The sequence below is a fragment of the Pelodiscus sinensis genome, chromosome 27 (genome assembly GCF_049634645.1).
Source record: "Pelodiscus sinensis isolate JC-2024 chromosome 27, ASM4963464v1, whole genome shotgun sequence".
NCBI lineage: Eukaryota > Metazoa > Chordata > Testudines > Trionychidae > Pelodiscus > Pelodiscus sinensis.
The window spans coordinates 14,387,128-14,413,367 of record NC_134737.1 but is presented as its reverse complement, the minus strand read 5'-3'; the positions used below and the strand labels follow the sequence as shown (position 1 = coordinate 14,413,367).

At 54.2% G+C, this 26,240-nt stretch overlaps 1 protein-coding gene across 7 annotated transcripts in view; it reads right to left on the bottom strand.

The window, feature by feature from the left end:
* Positions 1-26,240, bottom strand: part of LGR6 (leucine rich repeat containing G protein-coupled receptor 6) — a 163,270-nt gene continuing 137,030 nt past the window's right edge. For all 7 annotated transcript variants that reach the window (XM_075910202.1, XM_075910201.1, XM_075910204.1 and 4 more), the window contains 7 exons: positions 24,411-24,476; positions 22,968-23,039; positions 21,628-21,699; positions 20,150-20,275; positions 16,743-16,903; positions 4,391-4,471; positions 1-2,504 (listed from right to left, as the gene is read on the bottom strand). In XM_075910202.1, the coding sequence (XP_075766317.1) occupies positions 1,282-2,504; positions 4,391-4,471; positions 16,743-16,903; positions 20,150-20,275; positions 21,628-21,699; positions 22,968-23,039; positions 24,411-24,476 (1,801 nt within the window). In that variant the 3' untranslated portion in view covers positions 1-1,281. The remainder of the gene's footprint in view (positions 2,505-4,390; positions 4,472-16,742; positions 16,904-20,149; positions 20,276-21,627; positions 21,700-22,967; positions 23,040-24,410; positions 24,477-26,240) is intronic.

Here is a 26,240-nt window from a genome sequence, read left to right as displayed (position 1 = left end):
TTATTTTAAAATTACAATTTATTTTTCTATAGCCTCTTGCATACAAGATGCTTTACAGTTCATATACAAAAAGAGGGTGTAGGAATTCAAAGGCATGGTCAGCAGGGGTGGGAAACTGGTTATATATTTATATAAATATACACATAATATACACACGCACACATGCTGGATATTCTATATAGCATCATATATACATACAATAACATATACATGGTGTATAAAAGGCATTCCATCCAATTCAGAGTTTCTTCTAGTCCAGGCATGTGCTAGATGGATGTATCTGTAATTTATATTTGATATCGGGGGGTAAAATTAATGTTAAGGCTAAATGGCAAGAATGATATAATCCGGTGTCCTTTACAATCAGACTGTGCGTGAGACAGACGAAAACCTCCAGCAGGACATGGTGGCTGATGATAATGGTAACACTGATTCAGGAGAACAAATGGCAAGCAGTCCTGGAAATGGCATAAGAAGGAATCAGGAAAAAATGGATCTGAAAGGGTTTCTCCAGGTTACCCCAGAGGCTCACAGCCTCAAATGTGTATTTAAGGGACCTAAATGAGCGGTAGCTGGAGGTGCTGGACACTCGTGCAAGCAATCACAAAGCTGTCACAGCCCTTTAAAGGAGTCGGGCTTCGCTGTGCCGGGACGGGTCAGCCACTTGCCCGCTGATGCGGCCTGCTGGGGGATCAGATGGCCCCATTCGTGATTCAGCCCAGCGGGAAGGGGTCAAAGGGCTGTGAGATGCTGTGGGAAGGTGGTTGGCTCCTCCACTCGGCCCCGGAGAAAGGCAAATGCCAGGCGGCCTTTAAAAACGTTCCCGTTATCACCTCCCTGGGTCTTGCCGCTGTGTGAGTGGGAAGGGCAACCCAGGGCACGGTGGCATTCGTCAAAGGCTGTCTGTCCAGTGTCCTGCTAGCGCTAAGCTGGGCGGTTAGACGGCAGCAGGCTTGGCAAGGTTGCCCATTCCACCACAGAGGCCGTGAGGCGCTCCCGGAGGCGGGGGCCCATCTCCGCAGGCTGGAAGCATTTTTGGCTCGGTTAGCTGCAGGTCCCTCCTGCTCACTGGTGTTTTCCGCTGGGCTCCCTTTCCTGTGAGTGGGACGCGTTTCTTGTCTACAGTGGGGCGCTTCCGTGCTGCCCTCAGAGCCCTGAGCCCTTGGGATGGTGGCTCAGGCTGCACTGGCCAGGCGTTGCTGTGCGTGTTGCCCCGGGTTACAGTGCAGTAGGGCAGGACATTGATGCCGGACGCAGACCTGCCTGGGGGCCACTCAAGGTTTACAAGTGCGAGGTGAAGGATGACGTGGGCGGGGAGGAGCAGCCGCTGCGGGCTGGATCCCTGCTTTCGGAGGCGCTCACACACTCTTTGTTGGTCAGGCAGGGGTGACAGGCAGAGTAGCTGCTCTCTTGCCGTCTTGCACTCAGCCTCTGCGGGCAGGGGAGGAGCCGCACGGAGGGGAAACGGTAGGCACCCAGGCTGGGGGGCCCATGCAAGGCATCAGGCACCTCGGCTACATGATCGGCGTCGGAGAAGGTCACCAGAGCCTGGGTGGAGTCGTACGAGGTCTTTTCCATGACATCCGAGACACACGCCCGGGGGCAGCTGCCTTTGGCCTGGCCCCTCTGCCGCAGCAGGCGCAGGTCTTCGCGGAAGTGGGGATTGAAGACCAGGTAAAGCAGGGGGTTCAAGCAAGCCGGTAAGGGCAGCACCACCAGCAGGACCGACTTGATGACCTCTGGGGTGATGAGGAAGAGGCTGAGCATGGAGGAGAGGGTGAGGAAAGCCACGGGGCAGTAGAGGAGGCAGTTGGTGAAGATCAGCCAGGCCACATGTTTGATCATGGCGCAGTCCCAGATGGGGTCAAACTCCCCTTTCAGCAGGCTGCAGTAGAGCCGGATGTAGGTGCTTGTGATGATCAGGAAGCAGAGGGTGTTCACCATCAGCAGGGCCACCGTGAAGCCCAGGGTGGAGGATTTCCCATCGGGGATGGGGGATGGGAGGCAGAGAGGGGACGCGCCGTACTCCCCAATGGAGAAGAGCGGCAGGGCCGCGGCCGCGGCAGACAGTGCCAGACAGCCCAGCGTGGCGGCTTTCACGCTGCCGCAGGAAGGCGGCTTCCCGTGCAGCCGGAAGCAGGAGACTGAAGCACTGCACTGCACAGCAGCCACCATCAGCAGGAAGATGGCCGCCTCCGAGGCGAAGACGGACAGGAAACCGGTCACCCTGCAGCCGGCGCCTGACTCCCACCTGGCCCCGTATTTGGCGAACTGGCCGTAGGTCAGGGCATCGACGAAGGCCAGCATGCTGCAGTAGATGCCCGTCAAGGTATTGGCCCCAGCTATGGAGCCAATGACAAACTTGACTGGCGAGAGGTAGCTGGGCGAGGCGAAGACGGCCAGGCTGACCAGCCCATTGCAGAGTATGGAGACCAGCGCGATGGCCCACACCCCCAGGCGGATGATCCAGCTCTCAAACAACTGATCGCAAGGCTTAAAGGGACCTGTAAGAACACGAGTCCCAAAATTATTGGTCCTGCTTAGAGCATCACTGATATGGCAGAGCTACCATGCAGATGCAGATCAAAACAAATGCACATCTGAGAGCACCTCTTATCCCCGGAGTTGTTCCAGGATCTCTGTGCTTCCCCTTAGCTCTGCCCCCATGTCCTCTCCCTCCAGCTGCCTAGGGAGGTCCAGTGCTGCCCAGCAGATAAGATCACGATGTGGGTAAGTAGGAGGCAGATGTTCCTGAGCAGGACAGGGCGTGCAGAAGGAGAGAGGGCTGTGCTGGCATCCAGGTGTATAGTCCCAGGAGGTGTGACTTAAACGTCAGCCCTTCACTCTGACCTGACATGGTTATGGCACGGAGCTGATCTGTGTATGCTAATGGCAACTATCTCCATTGGCTGGAGGAGGTGCACGTTCTGAATGACTACTGCGAGTTCTTTCCCCGGTGTCTGGCTGGTGGGTCTTGCCCACATGGGCAGGATCTAACTCAGGGGTGGGCAATACAGTTTGGTGGGGGGCTACTCCAAGATTTTGGAAAGTGGTCAGGGGCCGCAGTTTTCTATAGAGGGGGCGTGGGGTCTAGGATGGAGGTTGGGTGGAGGAGGGGGTTGTGACCTGGGTCAGGGGATTGGGGTGTAGGGCCAGGGAGGGAGTATGGGTGCAAGAGAGGATTCTGGCCTGGGGGAGGGACTCTAGGAGGTGAACATTTTGGGAGGGAATTGTGACCTGGGAGTGTAGCCTGCAGAGGGTTTGGGTGGTGACCTGGGGCAGGGGAATGGGATGCAAGGTCTGGGAGGGTGTTGGGTGCAGGAGAGGGTTGTGGCTTGGGGAAGGGGGGTAGGAGGAGGTAGAGGGTCTGGGAGGGAGTTGTGACCTGGGGCAAGAGGGTGCAGAGGGTTTGGATGGTAAGCTGGGGAAGGGAGTTGGGGTGCAGGAGGGGCAGGGCTGTCAGAGGCAGGCTCTGGCTGGGAAACGCTTACTTAAGTGTCTCCTGGCCAGTAGCCCTACAGCTCCCCCCCCTCCCCGCCCAAGGCTGGCTGGACTCCCTGCCTGCTCCAGCCCTGCACCCCTTGAAACTACAGGCTGTTCCCTCCACATGGCTCTCAGCTCTGGGAGGGGGAGGAGGCTTGTGCTGCCCCCATCTCCCAGGCCGATCTCTCAGCCAATTGGAGCTGGGATCAGTTCCTATTGGCTGGTTGTTTGCAGCCAATAGGAGCTAAGGATTGGGCTGGGGGAGCTCACACACAGCCTCCTCCTACCTGCAGAGCAGAAAGCTGCTTTAAACTGCGGCAGCTGAGTGCCTGAGGGTCCCGGCAAGGTGGTGTGCAGGCTGGATCCAGTGGCCTGGCAGGCCGGTTTTTTGCCCAGCCCTGATCTAACTGCCATATTTGAGACCAGGAAGGAATTTCCCCCCTGAAGTTCAGGACAAGCTTCTGCAAAGCAACTCACATATGTGTGAGCCTTGGGTGAACATGTGATCCTCTGGCTGCTTTGTGTGGTACAGGGTGGGGGGAAAGGGTTTGGGCTGCTGCTTCCTATGCTAGTGTGTGATGGGACCAATCCAGTCCTCTCTTCTGCAGGGTCAGTTAGGCGTCCTAGGCATGGAACCTGGCACAGGGACAGGCTGGAGATGGGTGGAGCTGTGTAGAAGAGTGGGGCTACCCTGACTCATCCCTCTCCACTTGGGAGGACACTAGCTCCATGGCTTCAGCCTGGGAAAAAGGAATCCCACCGCTGACACCAGCAGTCAGCCTGGATTCTGGTCCATGTATGTATGCAGCGGGATGTAGGAAGGGTGTGGGAGTCAGCTGCCTTAAAAAGACCTCGAGTCTTATTTCTGTGCGTTAGAGGAGGGGTCTTCCCTCGGCTTGCTGCTCACCGGGGCTGGGTGTGCACTGGATGGTGGTGTGCAGCTTTGACTCCTCAAACTCCAGCTGAAAATCGTCCATGTCCAGATCATCTAGACAAGAAAAGGGAAAGTGAACTCAGAACACTAGACGGCAGGGACACAAGGTCAGTGCCAGGCTGGTGTTGGGACGTTAGTACACGACCAGAAGAGACCACTGTGATCATCCACTCTGACCTGCATAAGGCAGGCAAGAGAACTTCCCTGTATTCATTCCTGTTTGAATTGGAGCAGAACTTCTAGAAAAACATCCCATCTTGAGTTAGCCATGGCCCATGTGGGAGAACCACACCACGCCCCTTGGTGAGTTGCTCCAATGATTGACTGCCATCACTGATAAAGATTACACCTAGCTTCAGCGTCCAACCATTGGACATCGTTAGACCTTTGCCTGTTAGACCAAAGAGCCTGTTATTAAATATTTGCTCCCCGCATAGGCACTGAGACCTTGACTAAGTCACCCTCGACCTTCTCTCTGGACGGAGATCCACGCGGCTCTCACTCGAAGGCAGGTTCTCCAGCTCTTTCATCATTCTTATGGCTCTTTGAACTCTCTCCCACTGCCTGGATTTGTGAGACCCACCTGCAGGATTCAAGGGGACGTTGCGGTCTTGCTTGCCCTTTGTGTTCCCGTCTCTGGAGAAAGCTGTTGGGTTGGCAGGGAAGCCAGACCTCCCCTGTTTTTAAAACAAGTCTCACAATATTTGATATGTTCATTCGAACGTCAGCTCCCAGAGTCTGGCATTGGCCACTGTCGGAAGACAGGCTAATGGGCTAAATCAGTGTTTCTTAAATTGTGTTCTGTGGCACACTGGAGGTGTGTCGTAGAGAACAGAGTTCAAAAAAAGGGACAGGCAGCCCCCTCCCTTTTTTTTTTGGCTCAACAACTTCCCCCGACTCCCCCCCCCTTTTTTTTGCTCAATAATTGTTCCCCAACTTTTTTTCTCAACAAAACACACCCTTTGTGTTCTGCATTAAAAAAAAAATTGTTTGGTGTTCCTCGGTCTTAAGAAACACTGGGCTAGGTGGGCCTTTGGTCTGACCCAGTCTGGCCATTCTTACGTGACTAGCCAATTAGCCCGTCATAAGATTTTCAGGTCTCTCCTCCACATCGGTCTTCTCTCCTGAGCCTCCGATCTCTCGCTCCGTGTCTCTCTCTCTCTCTCTCCTCCTCCTACTGCCCCCCCCCAGCTGTCCTCCACCTCCTGCCTCTCTCTCTGTCTCTCTCTTTCTCTTCTCCCCGTCCTGCCTCTCACTCGGGGGACCGTGGAGCCCAAACTGCCATTTAGGCACCGCGCTCCCTGTGCTGCATGGGGAGCACGGGGCCCAAACAGCCGAATGCGCTGCTTGCTCCCCCATGGCGGCCCGGCTGAGTGGGGCAGAGGTCAGCCGAGCGCCACAGCGGGTGGCGAAGGACGTGACTCAGGCAACAGCACCGCCCAGAGGGAACAACCAGGAAGGCAACAGCGCCGCCCAGAGGGAACAGCCAGCATTTCAGGCAACAGCGCCGCCCAGAGGGAACAGCCAGCATTTCAGCAACAGCGCCCTCCAGAGGGAACAGCCAGCATTTCAGCAACAGCGCCCTCCAGAGGGAACAGCCAGCTTTTCAGCAACAGCGCCCTCCAGAGGGAACAGCCAGCATTTCAGCAACAGCGCCCCCCAGAGGGAACAGCCAGCATTTCAGCAACAGCGCCCTCCAGAGGGAACAGCCAGCATTTCAGCAACAGCGCCGCCCAGAGGGAACAGCCAGCATTTCAGCAACAGCGCCCTCCAGAGGGAACAGCCAGCATTTCAGCAACAGCGCCCTCCAGAGGGAACAGCCAGCATTTCAGCGTTACAGACTGGCAGACACTGGGCTACTATCTATGGGTATGTCTACACTACCCCGCTAGTGCGAACTAGCGGGGTAATGTATGCATACCGAACGTGCAAATGAAGCCCGGGATTTGAATTTCCCGGGCTTTATTTCCATAAGCCAGCTGGCGCCATTTTTAAATGCCGGCTTGTTCGAACCCCGTGCCGCGCGGCTACACGCGGCACGGGCTAGATAGTTCGGACTAGCAAGCCATTCCGAACTATCTGTACGCCTCGTGGAACGCAGGCGTACTAGCGGGGTAGTGTAGACATACCCTATATGATTACACAGGCATCTCAACTTGCCTTTAAAAGGAAGTGGATGATCTTAGCCTTCTGGGTTGCAGAGCAAGGCCTGAAAATGTGACCCAAGAGTGTCTGCTCAGAGAAGCAGGGTTTGTCTTTTTGTTCTGCCTTTGTACGGCACCTAGGACACGTGCTGTCGTATTTCTGGAGCACCTAAGGTGCTCTGACCTAGGCGCCCTAGTGCTGAAGCAGGATGCACTGAGCTATACACCGAACAAAAAGATGGCTCCGTGCCCAAAAAGCTGACCACATAAGAAGGGTGGGATCTTGAGCCACTCCTGTGAGCTATGGTGATGCACTTTAATAACCTAATAACAGTAACCCAATGACTCGGAAACTGAAAGGCAAAGACCCAGATCACAAAGTTTAAAATCTCATGATGTTTTGGGGCTTGACTCCCCATGTTTGACCATTTGGAGGCAGTCCTACGGAGTTTTGCCAACTGGAATGAAAGCGAGTTCTGGTCTCCGCCAAGAGCTGCCTGGCTGGGGCTTGGCTGTGCACAGGTGCGAACAAGCTCAGAGTCCGGCCTGCAGGTGCACCCGGACCACAACTCTGGGGCCGTCTCGGAGCAGAAAGGACTCCTGTGCTGGCTGGAGCAGCGGCGGAGGAGTAGGGGGCAGAGTGCAGCTGTAGTCTCTATGCTGGCACCCGGAGAGCCAGGTTTATCTCTGGTGTAAATCGCTAGGAGGAAGAATCAGGTGCCTGTGCTCTACTCCAGGGTCTGCTTTTCTCCAGCGCTGCTCACCTATCAATAGCGCCTAGCCCCCAATAATCTCATGGATGGCTGCAAATCCTTAGCTGAGGAAGCACCACAACACCCTTGCTCCACCACAATGCACAGCACTACGGAGGGCTGCTGTGGCAGGGTAGCCCTGGCTTGGATCCCATGGGATGATCTCAGTGAAGGGGGCCCTGCGTGGGAGCATCTCATCAGAGCCACCATTTCTTGCCCCACAGGGCTTGGGGAGACTCTTCAGCCAAGCTTCTGGAACTAGATCTGGGCACCGGGGTGTGTGGGGATCCTCCAGCCGATGGCCAGGAGCCTGGGGAAGGGGGTGGCTGCCCAGGGCATTTGCAGAGGCAATGGCCCAGGGACCATAGAGCCAGATTCACAAAGGTATTTAGGAGTTTACCTTGCTAAAGGGCTTATGAAGCGTATGGTAAATAATGGGCAGACTTCAGCAGCTCCCGCTAGAGTCTGTGGCCTTCTTGGTTTCAGGAAGCCCTGGAAGAAAAAAGTCTGTTTGCCCAGGCGTTGAAACGTTGCTGGAGCCTGGCTGGACAACACCCAGAGCGGGGTGGAAAATATTTCCTCCTTGTGCGTTAGTCTTGTAAACCCATCAAGTGGTCTTCTGCTCTCAGGGCCTGGCATCCTGTGTCCTGGTCCCCTGACAATCGAAGCCTTCAGTTTCCCTGGCCCCGCCCTTTCCCGACGGGGAACGCTGCTGTACGAAAGGCCTTGACCGCTTTGCATTTAACAGCTGCTCCATACGGCGAGATGGCCCTAGCCAGGCCAACTCCAACCAAGGCAGGAAATGTAAACTGGGAGTTCCATTTACACGTCAGCCGGGGGAGCGCTGGAATAAATGACCTATCCTCAGTGCGTGGGACTATTCGAACAGTGCCCAGCTCTGTGCTAGCAGGGCAGGTTGCCTTGTTTTTGTAAGAGCCCATTAGGTGTTTATTTGGACTTTGCTAAGGTGCATCCAGGCCCTTGGGCGTGGACACGGAGACCGTAACTCCATGGCTGAAGGGGCTGATCCCACAGTATTGGGGTGGTAATCCACAGATCCCCAGCGCTGCGTGTCAGATATTTCTCACTCTGGAGAGCGCTTGGTTTCTGCCATAACCAGAGCTCTCACACCTCATAATTTATGAATGAAAGGCAGCCTGGCAGTGAGCTGCACTGCTTTGCTACGGAAGCCACGCGGCAGCTCGGAGCATGTCAGCAAGCCGGCTAGTAGAGGTGCTGCTGCCCAGCTGTCTAGACAGATGATCTGCTGCTGTTTGTTTAGCGAGAGGTGCTAGGAAGGCGAGTTACGCAATGCCTTTGGAAAAAGCGCATGTTCCCATAAACATCCTGCAGTCCACAAAGAAACCCTGCTGTGCTCCCTTTGAGACTGGTGGCAAAGCAGCTTAGTGACTTCAATGGGAGTCCGGTCCGATGCATGTGGAGCCCAGTACACGTAGAAATAAAAATCCAGTCTCTGCTTAACGTGTGACTGTCTCCTGCTACCCAGGCAGAAGCGAGCTGCCCAACTGGGAACAGGAATGGCTGCAGCCAGAAGAAAGGGTCCTGGCTTGGCCCCTGAGACCGGAGCAGCCTAAATATGAAATGACAAAATCAGCGCCGGCAAGAATTACCCCACCCGCTGCCATCTCTGCACATCATGGGGGGAGCAACAGGATTCCATCTTGTCATTAGCATTTGTATGAGGGTGGCATCTGGAGGCTTCGGTTGAGGGCAGGAACCCCCAGATTCTTCCAAATAGCTTGAGATCAGGATGGGGCAAATGTTTTGGCCGAATAGTAAAGTGGCCCCAACATGAAAGTATTTGTGAATTCTAGCTGAATTTTGTGACTAGCTTCTGACCAAATTAAAAAGAAAGAAAAAACGCCAACAGAATGAAAATCATGTGTTCGGACGCTGTTCAAAGAAAACGTTTTGACTTTTCACGGGGACATGATGTTTCGTTTCTAACTGTTGCTTGATTGGTTTACTGTTTTAAGTGGGTAAAAAGTAGCCAATAAATCACAAAATGAGTGAAATGAAAAATCGTTTTCAGTCAAATGTTTTAGGTTGAAGTTGTTTTTAGGTCCGTGGTAAAGGTTATCATCAGTTTGTATTTATCTTCGTGGCACAACCTAATGCCCTGGTGAGAAGCACACTCCATGGAACCCCTCATCTCCTCAGTCAAGGTGTCCACTACAGTCACAAACAGGAAAGGATCTTTGATTTAGAGCCACTGAATGACTCCCGGTAGGTGTAGCTGCTTCTCTCTCCTGTTGTGCTACCCTCAGACACATCCATGATGATCTGGCTGTATGTCTCCGGGAGTTTGCGTGGCTACAGGCACCACCATAATTCTCCAGAAATTCTGTCACGAGCCTTCTCTAAAACCACAGGCAATATATGCAATTCCTTCCATCTCTGCCTGTCTCTCTCCTACAGGTTCAGGCTACAACCACTGCCTTCATCACTGACCTTCCTGGCATAACCCTGAACTGCTTGATACGCCAGCGCCTCTTGAAGTTTTTTCTCCATATTTCATCTCTAGCATTATCTGAGGCTATTGTCTGAGGCTGGAATCGGGCCACCCAGCGTGGATAGAGACACACATGCTAGCTCCGCTCAAGCCGATGTGCTAACGTAGCACTGCTGCTGGATCAGCTTGGGCAGCAGTTGGGCTCATCGCCCGAGTACGGACCCAGATGTTCCAGGTCACTACGTGCCTGGGTGCCTAGCCTGAGCCAGCACCAGTGCTGCTCCAGCTATGCAATTATTTCAGCATGCCAGCTCTGGCAGTGCTAGCAGGTGTCTGTACTACTGTGCTGGGAAGCAGGTGCCCAGCTGCCAGGTAGTGTACTGTCCTTCATTCCAACATCTGGCCACTTCTCTTGAGTCCAGTCATTGTTCCCACATTCAGGAAAGCCAAACATACTTCTTGGACTTCTTCTGTGGGGACAGGTCTGGTGAGGCTGCTGCTTGTGCATCCTTCCCTCAACAGCTTCTTCATCTTCTCTCCGCTGGACAGTTTCTCATCAAAGTATTTTCACAACTGACACTTCACTACTCCCAAATCCTGTGCTTAGTTGCCTAATTGTGGCTACTGTATAGATTCCTTCCCCCTTCCTTTGTCAATAGACTCTTAGGGTACGTCTAAACTACATGGCTCTGTCGACAGAGCCATGTAGATTTGTTTGTTCGGCAAAGGGAAATGAAGCCACGATTTAAATAATCGCAGCTTCATTTAAATTTAAATGGCTGCCCCGCTCTGCTGATCAGCTGTTTGTCGGCTCAGCAGGCTAGTCTGGACAGTCCCCTGCCGACATGAAAGCCCTTTATCGACCTCCCCGGTAAACCTCATCCTACGAGGCATAACAGGGAGGTCGATAAAAGGCTTTCAGGTCGGCACGGGAGCGTCCAGACTAGCGTGCTGAGCCGACAAACAGCTGATCAGCTGTTTGTCGGCTCAGCACGGCAGCCATTTAAATTTAAATGAAGCCGTGATTAAAATAATCAGCCTAATCTACATGACTCCATCGATGGAGCCATGTAGTTTAGACACACCCCTAGATGGGGCTTGGAATGCCTGACTCTGAGCTTCCATGTCCACTGTTCTCTTCATTTTCTTTGCCAGCTTTTTATTCCCCACAACTTTCCACCATTCTTACTTTCTGCCATGACTGAAACCTTTCCTCCTCCTCCTCCTTTCCTGCACATGCTGGACCATCGCCTGTCATTTGCCCATAGACAAACTGTTCACTTTCTGCAATATGCTTGGATGTTCTCCTCCCAGCATCCCTGCTACTGGTTTGATTGGTTTGATCGTTGGCCAATCTCCATAGAGCCTCATCCTTATGTTTCAGACTCACTTTCCTCCACCACTTTATCCTTTGTTCCACAACCCGTCTTTTGCCATCCAGCCTTTCCACCCAGAAGTCCATTGCACGCAATCTACACTCCATGATCTGCTCTCCTGGGAGCACGTTACAATTTCTTGGGTTTTTTAGATCTCTTCCTCCTGTCAGCAACGAGCCAGTCTGGGAGCCGTTGGCATCACTCTTGTACATAATTAAGTTCTCAGGCCATGGGCTCTGGCTCACCCTAAAAAATGCCTCGGCTTTATTTCTGGTTCTGGAGTCTCATTCTCCATGACAATTGTAGCCATCACTGTGGTCTGAACGTGTCCGCTGGGATCAGCTCCAATAATCAAGTCCTCAACTTGTGGTCCTTCACTTAGCAATCGGTCCCCCAGCGCTGTGTGGGATTTCTTCTTCCCCTCGGTCATGCAGCCAGCCTGCAGTATGTTTATTTGTTCTCTGTCCAATGCTATTCCTACTTTCATCAGACGGTCACTTTCCTTTGCATGTCCACGGCCTTTTCCTGTAATATTTCTGCTTTGACTCTTCCTCATCCATTCTGCTTTGCTTCTGAATCCTGATCCATTCTCTTGTCACCTTCCCAGATGTTCAAGGATTTTAATCCCTTCCATTTTTGTCTTCTTGCATACAGGCAATGTGCACTGTCCTTCATTCCAACATCTGGCCACTTCTCTTGAGTCCAGTCATTGTTCCCACATTCAGGAAAGCCAAACATACTTCTTGGACTTCTTTCTTTGGCCTCACGTGCCCAGAAAGTGGTGGCTTTCCCCTATTTTCCACAGTGGTCAGTTGAAGTGGTTGCTCATCAGAAGCAGGGGATGCCCTAGCGCTGCACTAAAATACTCTCTGGAGACAATGACACACAGAACGTGTGTGATGGGTACAACTTTTACACACCAAGCTTAGCCAAGCCTCATAGTCTTGGTTTGAAACTGGACTTCCTTTTCCTATGGCTAGTGAGCCCCATCTGGAGCACCAGTCTCCTGCTGTTCACACCATTGTTACATGTGGCAAGGCAAAAATCCTGGGTTATCTGCTATTAAACAAGAAGCTTAATCTCTAGGGCTACGTCTAGACTGCAAGCCTCTTTCGAAAGAGGCTTTTTCGAAAGATACTTTTGAAAAAGCCTCTTTCGAAAAAGAGCGTCTAGATGGCAAGTAGTATTTTCGAAAAAGCAAGCCGCTTTTTCGAAAGAGAGCACCCAGGCTGTCTGGATGCTCTCTTTCGAAAAAGCCCTGTTTGCATTCAAGAATGCCTTTTTTCGAACGAGCACTTTCGAAAAAAGGCGTTCTTCCTCGTGAAATGAGGTTTTCCGTCGTCGAAAGAAAAGCCGCATTCTTTTGATTTAATTTCGAAAGAACGCGGCTGTAGTCTAGATGCAGGTGAAGTTTTTTCGAAAAAAGGCTACTTTTCGAAAAAACCCTCGAGTCTGGACACAGCCTAGGAGGGAGGCAGAGAGCTCTGTTCCTTTTACTTGAGGCACTTAATGTACTGTCCTTCTAAATTCATGTAACGACGTCTGGCTAAAATTGCCAAAGGCCACAAAGGAGGCTTTGGGAATAAAACAATAATTAATGCATTCAATTAGCAATTTATACATGTTCTTAAAACCCCCCATGCGCACAAGTGAGTCATGCCTCGGAGACGCAAGGGTCCATTATTGAATGTTTAATGACACATTTTGTGCATGATCTTTGCACCTTCGCAGACAATGGGAATTATTCTTACATATTACTTTGGCATATGACTAGTTGGCTCTTCCGCCCTCTGGGCAGCCTGGCGCCTCATCCCGCCTTGACCATCCCTCAGAATTGTTCTGCTTCGCTTCCTGGTTCTAATACCCTACCAGCACGCTAAGCACTGTTGGAACGAATCCAGCTCAGACCTCCCGGATGGAAAACCCACCCCACTTAGTGACTTCAGCGGGATCAGAACATGACAGAGCTGAAGTGGCAGCAAGGGAGCTGGTCCCAGAAAGGTGGGGTTCTTTAAATTTTTTTAAAAAATTAATGGAGATTGGCTATCGCCTAGAACTGGAAGGGACCTTGAAAGGTCATTGAGTGCAGTCCCCTGCCGTCACAGAAGGATCAAGTACCATCCCTGACAAATTTTTACCCCAAATGCCCTCTGCAAGGATTGAACTCACAACCCTGGGTTTAGCAAGCCAATGCTCAAACCACTGAGTTATCCCTCCCTCAGAGGGCACATCACTAACCGTTTTAGCACAGCCAGTCCATTTTACATTGAACCAAAACGGCGGGGATTCGCCAGGCCAACACCTCAGCTACATGCACCAAGGTTGTTAAACTACAGGACATGTTCACATGGAAAACATTACAAGTTCCTGCAGCTCTGATATTAACATGTTGCCTACTCGGCGTTACCACCTGCTATGGCCCATTGTTATAGCTGTGTACCCAGAATTCACACCGATAGCCAGGGGAAAACGCCAAGTCCCTTGCAGGGAAACATTTTTCAGGAACGTATCCGTTTCATCGATATTTTTATGGCAAATTTGCGCAAAAACTTGCCGCCTGTCTACACTGGCCGTGAGAATTTGCACAAGAACACTGACGTTTTAATGTATGAAATCAGTGCTTCTTGCGCACATACTCTGATGCTCCCACTCAGGAATAAGCCCTCTTGTGCAAGTATTCTTGCACAAGAGGACCAGTGTAGACAGGCAAGTTAATTTCTTGTGCAAGAAAGCCCGATGACTAAAATGGCCATCGGAGCTTTCTTGCGCAAGAGAGCGTCTAGACTGGCACGGATGCTTTTGCGCAAAAGATGTCTTTTGTGCAAAAGCATCCGTGCCAGTCTAGACGCTCTGTTGCGCAAATACTTTTAACAGAAAAACGTTTCCGTTAAAAGTATTTGCGCAAAATCATGCCAGTCTAGACGCAGCCAAGAAGATTTGGGCTTTTGGTCCCTCTTTGGGGCTAAATGAAATTTTGAAATCTCAGAATTTCCTGCCACTGGAAATTCTGGTTTTTGAGCAGCTCTGCTCACTTCCTGGGACAGGGGAGAACGGATGAAATAAAACCAGAGAGCGCCTTTCGATGCAGCATTACCCCAGAGGAGCAGCTAAGCTTGTGCTGGGTTAGCACTTGGGGCCTGGAAAGGCAAGGGTGAACTGGGCTTTCTCCTTAAAGTAGCAAAAAAGGAGCAGCCCAGATTCTGCTCTGTGGACAGCTGTTTGGTGCCACACGGCCAGCAGAGCACGAGCCCAAAGTGAGCAGCCGTGTGCAAGGGTATGGTGCCAGTGAACTCCTATGCCACTGCTCTCCCTTCTGCTGGTGAGGGGGCTCCCTTCTGTCTGTCTGATCAGCTGCTATTGTATCAGCCATCTGGCTGCTCTGTCATATGCCAGGAGACTGGCTCGGTGCCCAGCAGTCTCACGGGTAGGGAACACTGCCGCCTTCTAATGCACCAGACACCTGTGGGCCTGGAAAGAGGACAGAGCCTTTCAAGAAACTCCAGAACTAGTCAAAGCATGTGGGTAAAAGCAGGTAAAAACCCCACACAGCCCCGGCAGAGTTGTGAAATGCTCTTGCTTTGCCCCTAGGTTGGAGATCAGCAGTGTTCCCTGGACGCTGAGTGCTAGGGCACCCACCCAGGAGAGAGTCAGGTGCTGCCCAGCGGATTGGCAAAGCACCCACAGCTGGCAGCATATGCTTCCATTGGCGGTGCACATATGCACATGCCTTGGTGCTCACAACAAAATTTATCCCGCACCCGGATGGAAAAAATTAGAGGAGATCAGCGGGGAAATAGGAACATTGGGTCTCATTTTTATTTGCCTTTAATCAGAAGGGTCCCTCCCTGTACTTCTCCCAAAGGACCCTTCCCACTCACGCTGCCGGGGAAAGCTTTGTTGTGCAACAAGCATCGATTCCTGCACATACGGAGCGGAGGCATCTCATCGGGGGAAACCCATGACTGCAGCTTTTCACAGAAACAAAGGGAGAAGCCGTGGGACTGACCCAGGGTCCCGCAATTTCCAGGCATGCTGAGCCGTCGTTCAAGGCAGGTCCAAGGTTCCAGGTAGGGATGGAAGCGACCAGTCGACTATCCGATAAGCAAAAGCCTATCAGATAGTCAACTAGTCCTTTGACTAGTCACTCCCTCTCCCCCCCGCTGCCTCGATCAGATCAGTGGGAGGAGGAGAGCAGGAGCTGGTGCTGGGGGGAGCCAGCTTAAAAGCTGGTTCCCCCCCAGCACTGTCTCTGCGGGAGCAGGGGAGTAGCAGGGACCGGGTGCGAGCCAGGAATCAGCTGATTCCCAGTTGACACCCAGTCCCTGACTCTGCTTTTTAAATGTATTGAGTCTGCTGGCTCTTAATACATTTAAAAAGCAGAGGCGCAGTGCGGGGGACCCAGCGTGAGCCAGGAATCAACTGGCTTGGCTCATGCCGGTTCCCCTGTGCTGCACACCAGCCTCTTAAATGTAAAAGAGCTGACAGGCTCTTAATACATTTAAAAGGCTAAAGCGCAGTGGGGTTAGCTCCCAGGACTTATTGACTAATCGACTAATCGACGGAAAATCCATTGACCAGTCAATTAGTTCAGTAACCTATATTTAACATCTCTACTTCAAGGTGATCTGAATGTGTCCATCAGTTTTAGAGCAGTTAACCAAGGGGCTTGAAACTGACATGCTCCTGCACTGGATCCGGGTAGCAGCTGCCTGCATAACGCTTCGTGCAGCCAGTCGAGTAACTCTGGAAACCTTGCAGTCAGCAGCTGGTTTGTTGTGTCGTTCTCTAGACGGGATCGGGGGAGTCCAGTGATGTCAATGGAGGTGGCTCCTGCATTTAGTTACCAGCTCTGTGTACAGACCCATTATAAGAACTCGAACATTTTAGAGGCTGCTCATTTTTGGGGTGAGGGGAGAACACATCTGCTGAGCCATGGGATCAAATGACCCCAACTCTGGTCACCAATTCCATGCCTGGCACAGCAATTTCTTTCTCTTCAGGCCGGACTGGGAGGCACTTTTGCCAGGTGTTTTGATCTCCAGGCACAAAAGGGGCGGGTCTCACTGTACCCACTGTGACTTCCAAGCCTCCTTCCAGTTCTGCTCTTTGTGCTGTCGCATCCTTCTTTATGCGATGTCAGGCAGTGTGTTCCCCTGGTGGCAGCGCCACTGCGTGCTGCATTCTGCCCAGGGGTTACACTGTGACGGTAACCAGCTGGACCAGTCACTAGCCCAGGTCAGCTTGCTTGAGGAGAAGCAGTCCTGAAGCTAAGGCGATTGTGGGACAGGACACACTGACGTCCCAGCTCCTGACGAGCTCCAAGCCGTCAGTCCAGCCCAGAATGTTCTCCCCTGGGTGCCCAGATTAACACTGATGCAGCCCAGGGTGTCAGCATCCCCAAGACATGGTGCACCCCGACCTGGCAGACAGGGAAGCCGCTGGGCCTGCTTCTATTTACTGCCATTCACGGCTATCTCTGGAGCTCTTCCTGCTGTGAACCCCAGAGAATGCAGACTCAGGCCCAAAGGCACAGCCAAACCTGGCCTGTGAACTGATCGCAGCTTAGCCTAATTTACTTACAGTGGTTCTCGGTGTGACCCGGAAACAGCCCCGTGCTCCTCTTGCGGGCCTCCTCGTCCTCCAGGCTCATGTCTTCTGTCTCCCACTGGCTGGACACCTTGAAGAAGTTGCTACAGGCGCCATAGGCACAGCACTGATAGGCATAGGGCACTTCCAGGATTCTAGGAAGGGGGAAAGCAGATCTCTTTAGCTACTTCCCGCGGCCTGGGCCGGACTTGCCGGCTGTGACCGGAACAGGGAGAATTTCCTGCTCCCACCGATCGGGCCCTGCGGCAGAGCCCGCAATGTGGGCCAGTCAGCAAAGAGCCAGCTGAGGAGAGTTGTCCCTGGCTGCCTAAGGAGCAGCCGGGTTTTGTTCTTTTTGCTTTTTGGACTCTTAAGCGTTCTTGGTCTGAATTCCAAGACACACGCTCCTGCTGCATTGCCTCCCCGTGAACAGCGGGGGCGGGGGTGTTTATTTCATTTCTCCGGCGCACGTCGTGCTTCCCTGGTTGTGAAACCAGGGGCCTGGACCCCGTGGCCCTACACGCCGTGGGCAATGTAACTAAGTCAGGAAAGGGGGCATTCGGCAGCCGCTGCCCCACTGAATGGGACTCGGGCAGCGCAGGGAAGGAATTCCTGTTCCTGAGCCGGCGATTACACACGTTCAGGAGCCAAAGGGCAAGGGTGTAACCGAGGAGCATTGTGACAACATGGCGAAGTGTCAAGCCAGCACGTCCCGTGTCCCCTTCCTTTACAACCCTTGTGGGACACATGGATGACACCCGCCTGTGCGGGAGAGTCTGGCGGGTGTATTTTTACCCTCTGGGCTGACTGTTTTCAGGGTGCACGAGCTACAGAACAGCCCTTGGGGACCTGCTACTGGAGTACCTGACACTGGCCTGGTTGTAGCCCTCGTCTGCGCGACCTTCCAGCTCTTTCTTTGGTCCCCACTCCAGGCCTCCACTGTGCCCTGCTGTCTGTCCTCTCAGCCCCCCTTATGAAAAGTGCCCGGCTGCTCAGCTCCCATTACAGCCCCAATGCTACCTGCCCCTGCCCATTGCAGCTACCCCACCTGGCCATGGACTCCCAAAACACCTGGCGGGGGTGGGGGGGGGGGGGAATTTGAGCACAGGGGTTAGACTAGAAGCAGAAGGCTGGGACACCCCAACTAACGTGCAGCCCTATGGCCTTGCTCCTGGGGCAGGTGGGCAGCCGCCACCAGTTTCCCAGGACTGGAGCTGGCCTTAGCGTAAAGTAGGCAGTCTAAGGCATCAGCTGACGGTAGGGAAGTGAGGCCCACTCAAAACAGCCTGGCCCTACCTACATTGCTTGAGTTCAGCAACATACCTGCAGGCTGCTGACTTCTAATCAGAAGCCAGGCCAGTAATTACATCCTGCAAGAGCAGGTTAAACTGCAGCTGAATGCCATCAGGGTTCAACAGCAGGGCCATCGGCTGAAGCAGCACTCTCAGCCCTGACAGCAGATGCCAGCTTTGTTTCTGGAAGCCAGGAGTGCCTGGCAATCCAGGCCAGACAGCCTTCAGCTCTGCAGGCAGCTGAGGGCTTTTGACGGCATTGGTTCATCTGGGGAAACGCTGTATTCTAAAACCATGGGTTGGTTCTGCGTTACCCAACCCGCCTGGCTGAGCCCCGGGAGGCGATGGGACGTTGTATATGACCCGCTTCCTGCTGCCACCCCCAGATTCAGTCCGATTTCCCCACAGGGTAAGAAGGCGAGGGTCCTCAGGAGAGGACTACGAACTGTTCCCAGAGGCCCCCATCAGGAAGGAAGCAATTTGGGTTGAAATTGTCTCTCTAGCACTGGCACCATGATGTTTTGGAAAGACCCGTGGGCAGGGGCGTGGCCACAAGTGGGCCTGAGTGGGCCACGGGCCACCTGGTTGGCATCCATGCCCATGCCCACAGCTCTCCTAGGCCCCACACGTGCCCTGCTCCACCGGCCTGCCACGTGCTCCAGCCAGGGATTCTTGTGCATGAATTGTGGGGGAGGTCTAGGTTGGATATTAGGAAAAACTATTTCCCTAGGCGGGTGGGGAAGCGCTGGGATGGGTTCCCTAGGGAGGGGGTGGAATCTCCATCCCTAGAGGTGTGTAAGTCCTGGCTTGACAAAGCCCTGGCCGGGTTGATTGAGTTGGGTTGGTCCTGCCTTGGGCAGGGGGCTGGACTTGATGACTCCTGAGGTCTCTTCCAGCTCTAGGAGTCTATGATTCTAATTTCACTCTCCGGGTGTGGCCCAGGATCTCCTGGCTGGTGTTGGGGGGGCAGGTGGCCAGTTGGGGGGCAGGTGGCCCAATTCCTTCCGGCTCCCTCCCCCATCAGTGCCCACCCACCTGAAGTCAGGGCCTACCCAAGTGTCCCTTTCCGGTGGGTGCATGTGCGGGGGCTGAGTCAAAGGCCCGGCTTCTCTGTCGGTTCCACCCATGTAAATCCAACCCAGCGAGCGGGGCTCACAGCACTGCGAGGGAGAGCTCAGCTGGGCCTGACGTCCCTGCGTGTCAGGACACGGAAACAGGCCCCGAGCTGGAGGCAGCGCTAACAAGGCAGGGAACATGAGCCTCTGGGGTCACAGTGAGGGGGCAGGGGTAAAAGGCAGTTTGAGGCTTGTCCCTGTTGGCAGTGCTAACACCAGTGTTGTACAAAATGGCCGTTGATGCTGGCAGCCTCCATTTTAGCGAGTCCTGTGTGAGGCCCTCCAGGCCTGGTTAGTGGTGGAGCCGAGACCCCACGCTGCAGCTGGGAACCGTGGGGCGCGCACAGCGCCTCTGAAAACCACCCAATAAGGAAGAGTCCCCAAATGAGAGGCCACTGTTGAAAAACGCTGGCCGTTCCCTCCGCCTCGGGGCTGCGTGTGGCTCATGCGATAGCCGCAGCTCCCGGCACGGCCGCCACATTGCTGGCGCTACGGACTCACGGCTAACGGGCGCCGAGGGGCGGCAGGGCCACGCGGACCAGAGCCAGCCTTCCCAGTGCAGTGGTGGCCTCAGTGCTTATGCAGCATTGTCTTGTTTAGCTGCTTAATGGGCCCCCTTCGGGCGGCTCGTTAATCCGTAGCAGACGAGACCCGGCCACACAGACAGAGTTTACCGAAGCCAAGCTGGCTGTGATTAGCGAGGACTGGCTCCTGCGAGTGTTTTCCGTGCAGAGCCGCCCCAGGCTCACGCCTTTGTTTCACGAGCTCCGCCTGCGTGTGTGCGCGGCGGCGGCTGCGAGCAACGGGACGTGAAGCGGAACAGGCGTCTCCCACAGAAGGGGAGCTGTGGCGTGTGGACAGAACTGGGCCCTCTCGACCTGCCAGCCTGGAGGAACGGCGGCAAAGTGGCCAGTAAACAAGGGGAGCAGGAGTCGGAAATAAACCCAGGAAGGAAAGAAACCACCTGGTGCCGGGCGGACAGAGCCAAACGTACCTCATCCTAGGGAAGCTTTCTTTGCTGAAGGGCTCGGACAGCGCTGGGTTGCCTTGGAGCTTCAGATGGGTCAGGCCAGCCAAGCCATCCAGCGGCAGGGAGACCAGCTGGTTGACGGTCAGATCGCTAGCGTGGGGAAAGGGAGGAGGAGCAGCAGGGTTAGGGATTTGCTGAGCACAGGGGGGTGCCCAAGGGAGGCTGGACACGGTGCCCTGGCTGGTCCGAAATCCGGTGCTAAACGGAGAGGCTGGGCGTGGTGCTGGCGCTGGCTGGGGGCCAGTCCCAGTTTGGAGATGAGTGAAAAGATACAGCAATTATTTGGGGAGTGCCATTGCCCGGGCTGCCGGATAGGGGGGCCAAGGGGCTACGGCCCTCCCACTTATTCGAAGTGGACAGGCCCAGGCTGGCCCCTTTGTGCCACAAGCCCCGGCCTCTTCCCCTGTGGGTCCTGCCCCTTGGCCAGGCCAGAAGCTAGCACCAGGTGTGGGTAAGAGCCACAAGGACAGCTATGGAGAGCAGGGGAATGGGGCCATGGGCTGTTCTCAAGGGGAGGGACCCGGGCTGCTTGGCTTGGCTTGGCCAAGGGGCATGTCTTGGGAGAAGAGGCGGGGCCAATGAGGATGCAGGGCCTCATGGTCCTCCCACTGTTAGACTCTGTTGCCGTCGGCAACTCTAAGCTCTGGTTTGGTGATCTACCCTACTCTCCCAGTCATGGCACTAGAATGCCTTGATCTGTCCCTTAGTCCCACCCCCTTGCCATCCATCACTTCCCGCTTGCTTGAGGGCTGGGTGCTGGGCTTGGGCTTGGAAGGTCGATTGGCGTGGCCCAGCACCACCTCGGCTGTTTGCCACGTGCCCTCGAACATGGCGCCTGCGTGTGACTGCAGCCACGTACGCTGCCCATACGTGAAATGGCCTGCCACGGCCCAAGCGCCCGGCTATGGGCGAGGGGGGCACTTTGCCTCAGCTCTCGTGAAGGGTCAGAGCGGGCTCCGGTCAAACCCAGCCCTTGGCCCCCTGCTCAACCTGCTACGCAGCAGTTCTGGGGACAAGACTCCGGCCCGTTAGCCACAGAGACCAAGGGAGCGTTGCATGGAGGCTACCGAACAGCCACCAGATGACGACGATGTTTGGGCGCCCCGACACATTTAAACAGGTGAGCCGCCCCAGCGTCCTGGCAGGATCCTGCTTGGAGGACCAGCTGTGCAGAGCAAAGTCCCAGATCCTCCAAGGTATTTAGGAGCCTATCGAAAGCAGCCTTGGAGGAGCCATTCTCACTTGCACGTTTTTGCATGGACACCCCAGCGATCAGCAGGGGCCACTGGTGCCTCCTGTCTCTGTGGGGGGGCTTGGACACCCTGCTTCTCACTGGCGGGCCTGGGCACCGGGGCACAGCCCCCTTTCTGCAAAGGAGCCTGATGTGCCCCTCACCCGCACGTCCCTTGTCCCAGGGCAGGGGTCACCGCAACGCGACTTACAGCTTGGTGAGCGCGTGGAGTGTCGCGAAGGCCTCTGGGTGGATGGACTGGATGTAGTTCCAGCTCAGGTCTCTGCAAGGCAAGCGCACGGCAGTGAGGGGGGCTGAGGAGAACGGGGAGGTGCTAATGAGATTGGTAGGCCAAGATGTGACACACGGACACTGCCCTTCCGAAGTTTCTCCCCACACTCTGGCGAGACCCCTCTCTGACTGAGGAGGGTCAAAATCTCATCAGCTCTGAATGGATGCCCAGTAAACCCCCTCCTGCGTCCCCTCTGCTGGCATGTGCATTCTCCCTCTCCTCTCCCAGGCCCCTTCTTCCCTGCCCCACTCAGGCGGCTGGGCTCTGGGCCTTAGCACTGACTCACACCTGAGCGGGGTCGCTGTTTGAAATGGGAGCGCTGGAATCCAGCTCTGTTAGTGCAGCGGCTGCACGGCCCTTGTCAGGGCACACACTGCATCACACCTGAGGAAAGATCCCCTCCCCAACCCCACCCCGGCCGGGTTTGTTGCCGTAAGTTTGGGGATTTGGGCATTGAAACTCTGGGGTACCTAGCAGCTCATGGCTTCCCCTTAGAGCCAAGCCAGCAGGCTCCTGGGCCAGGTCCCCTCCTGACAGTGACTTCACGGTGATACCGCAGGGAGGCCTGGGAGTGGGCAAGCGGGGCCAGGCTGTGCATGGGTCGGGTGTGCAAGTGTGTGAGCAGTGCTGGCATGTTTGCCTTAGCAGGTGTGATCGGTGTGTGGTTGTGTGTCCATAGTAGGGATGGGAACAATTAGTCGACTAGAAAGAGGCAGCGAGGGGATGGGAGGGTAGGAAAGAGAAGGGGGTGCTTCAAAGCAGCAGCACTGTGTGGACCCTGGGGCCAGATCCTGGGCTCCATGTGTTGTCACTGCTTTGAAATGCTGCTTGCAGCCTGGGCCAACTGGGGACACCTCCGCTGACTCCGGGCTCCATGCAGTGCTGCCACTTTGAAATGCCGCAGGAAGCACGGGGCGAGTGGAGGGCTGCTTGAGTCCCCTGCTGGCCCCGTGCTCCCTGCAACGCTTTTGCCTGTGAAGTGTAGCAACAGCCCTGGGGCGGCAGCAACCCTTATCGACTAATCAAATAGTCAATGCAAATTGCATCAACTATTCCATTAGCCAATTAATCTAAATTTAACATCCCTAGGCCATAGGGTGTGTGTGTGTGTAGTTAGTACAGCAGGATCTAGTGGGAGAATGTGTGTAGTCAGTATATGTGGCACATCTGGTGCCCAGTGTCTGTCTGGTACCTGGCTGTGAGCCCACAACAAAGATACCCGCGCTTCCCTGGGCTGGCAGAGACTCAGCTGTACTCACATGGAGCGGAGGGCTGCGAGCTGCCCAAAGGTGTCTGCTCTGATTTCATGGATCCTGTTGTGCTGGAGGCCTCTGAAAAGACAGAGAGGCTGGCATGAGCGGGGTGTCGCCAGGCCCCTGGCAGCAGAGGAAAGCCTGGTCGGCCGGCATAAAAATCCCTGCTCTTCGAGTTTGCCAAACCTGCTCTGATTTCAAGGGGTGAGTGGGTCAGGGTGCAAAGTAAGCCAAACCCCACCCTCTCCAGTGCAGTTCTGGGCCCATAGCACAGCCTCTCTCCCATGCATATTTCAGGGGTGTGATGCTCCCCCCCACATGCTTTATGAAAATTGGCTGGTGAATATAGATGTGCATAACTCGGAGATGCTTTGGACAAAACACCTCCTGTGACCCACCCATTTTAATGTTCCAATCAGCTGGCTCTGTAGAGCCTATTTTGGTGCGTGTATCCTTGTATGTGAAGTTAGAAAAGTGAAGGGTGAGTCTGTGTATAGTTTTAACTGTGCTAATGAGAGCCATTACTGGTGCTAAGGATCAACTTAACAACGTGTGAACAGCCTCGTTTGGCCTGTAAGTCCAGAAGGTGGTTGGTCTGGAGAGACATGTGACCAGACCAGCTGGTGCTATAATCCATGTTGAACCTGGTATTTTTCCGTGAAAGGCGGGAATGTAAAATAAAGGGTTCCTGTCCTGGGGGAAAGACTGGGAAGCAATCCCCCTTTGTCTTCTGCTGGCCTGGGAAACAGACCTGCATTTTCTTTTCATTTCAATTCTGTAACTTCCTTTGATCTGTCTGTTTTCATGTGCAACCACTTCAACCCTACTGTGTGTACTTCATAAAAACACTTTTGTTTGCGATCAGAGCCGGTGTAAATAAGTGTTACTGGGGGGTAACCACTGTGCACATCTCTCTTTCTTCGATAAAGGGAGTTTACCTGATAAGTTTTCCCTGTGTAAAACTTTGACATAGAGAAAGCTGGATTTATTGGGGGGGGGGGGGGTTGGGTCCTGTTTGGGGCTTGGTTTTCTGGGTGCTGAGTTCTAGAACTGCATGAAGTGGTTGAGGGTCTGCACAGGGGGATGGTAACCCCAACTCTGTGCCTTGTTTGGGGGAGACCAGAGGATCTGGCCCAGCAGGACAAGGTCACGGGGAACCCCAGAGAGCAAGAAGGCAGGCGTCAGTAGCATGAACAATCCTCAGGATTGTTCTTCTGTGACTGCTCCATCACAAGGGAATCTGTGTCCAGTGTTAGTGAACCGAACTTTTCACCCCCACATGGATACAAGTCCTGGCAAAAGCCCGGCTGAATTTTCATCTCCTTGGAACTGGATCTGCCACGTCTTGCTCAGTCCCTGGGGTCTTCTGAGAGCCAGGACTGTGTCGTAGACACCGAGAGGGCCCCCGTCCCCGAACCAAGCTTTGAAGAAGAGAATCTCTCGACTCACATTTCTTCCAGCCGCTGGCACCTGTGGAGACTGGGCAGCTCCTCGATTTGATTGTGCGAGAGTTCGCTGTGGGAAAGGAATGCCACAGACGTGGCAGGAGATTAAAAGCAAAACTAGCCATCCCCAAAGCCTTCTTGGAAAGCAGATATTGCTGAGCAGGGGAGCGGGCTGACCTCGGGCGTTGCAGCTGGAGAAAGCAGGAAACCCCGGCACAGAGGGATCTCCGCTCAGCGCACACCTGTCACTTGGCACGACTTTCCTCCTTCCTTTCCTTGCATTATGCACGCATGGCTTAATGGCTCACCTGCTAATCCAGCCCCCACGCAGCTCCAGCTGTCAGGGCGACATGCTTCTACAGCTGGGGACAGGCTTTTCTTGGGGGGCAGGGCTGTGCAGTTCTCCCCGACCCCTCTCAGAGATAGCTGAAAAAACTGGGGGTGCCTGCTTTTGCCTGCGTGAAGCCTGGTGTTCACACAGGTGCATGCAAAGGCTCCCCTCCCCCCGAACTGGTGAATGCACGAGCGCTACAGACACCAGAGGCCAGCCTAGCTCACGGGGTAGTCCAGGGGGGCTGCCTGTTCTCCCTGGTGTCGCATATGCACCAAGCTGCATGCCTGGCCTGGTCCTTCTCTGGCCCGCTCATCTCCTCCTCTCCCAGAGATGTGGAGTGTGCCATCACCACTTGTGCAAGATATTCTGGCCTGCCAGCTGCTTCTCCTGCATCCCACAGCATCACCCAAAACAGGATCCCCCCCCCATTCTCACTCTGCCCTCTGCACCCCACACTGCACCAGTCAGCATGCGTTTGCCCCCCCACCCCGCTGCCACACCTGTTAGTCCTTATACTTTGTACTTCTGTGGCATCATCCACTGCATCCATGCCTGTTCCAAACCTGAACGCTGCCTCCTGTGAGCGACTGTCCCCGCTGTACGAGCGGGGAAACCGAGGCGCAGAGCAATGAAGTGACTCACCGAAGAACGTACAGTCAGTGACAGAGCCAGGCGCAGAGTCCAGGAGTCCTGACTCCTGGTGGGTTCAGTTTAAATTCAGCCAAAGGCTTCCTGAGCGATCTTGGGCCCGTCAGTGGGGTCTCAGTGCCCAGTCTGTCCCATGGGGCCAGTAGCACGGCCCTGCCCCACAGGGATGTGGTAATGGGGGCCAGAGAAGTACCTTAGAGAAAGTGTCTCTTGCTTTAACCACTCTACCATGCCACACAGACACTGACCCTCATCTGAGATCACTAAAAGAAGAGACATATTTTCAAGAGCCTTTCTGTCTCCCATCCACAGCAAATAGAATTAACAGCTTGAGGTGGAGAAAAGGCATCAGGGAAATTATTGAGAGGCAAAATCCTCCAGTCCATGGAGGAGAGCAAAGCATGATTGGTAGAGCTGGTCAAAATGTTTCCGTCCAACCCATTTTTCAAGAGAAAGTGGAGTTTTGACTTGTACATTTTTTCACAAAACTCTCTCTGCGGAAAATTTGGACTTTTTAAAAAAACGCCCAAATATCCGAAGACTGAAACAACGTAGCCAAAAGCAACATGTCAGAATGGCTGTCCCGGGGCCTCACAACCACTGGCGCCCAGGTGCGTGAGCGCTCCCATCCTCCCCAAGCGGCCTATGCCGCCCACAATTCGCCATGGCCACGGACACCACAGTGGCTCAACAACAAGGGAGGCCATGGTGCATGATGGGAAATGTAGTCTATCCAAAGAGACCGATCCATGGAAGAGAACGGGGGCCTAAGTTATCAGCACTGCAGCTCGCACGTGGCACCTTGGCAGCATTTCCAGATCAAATGTTCTTTTCCAAAACTTTTCAACTGAA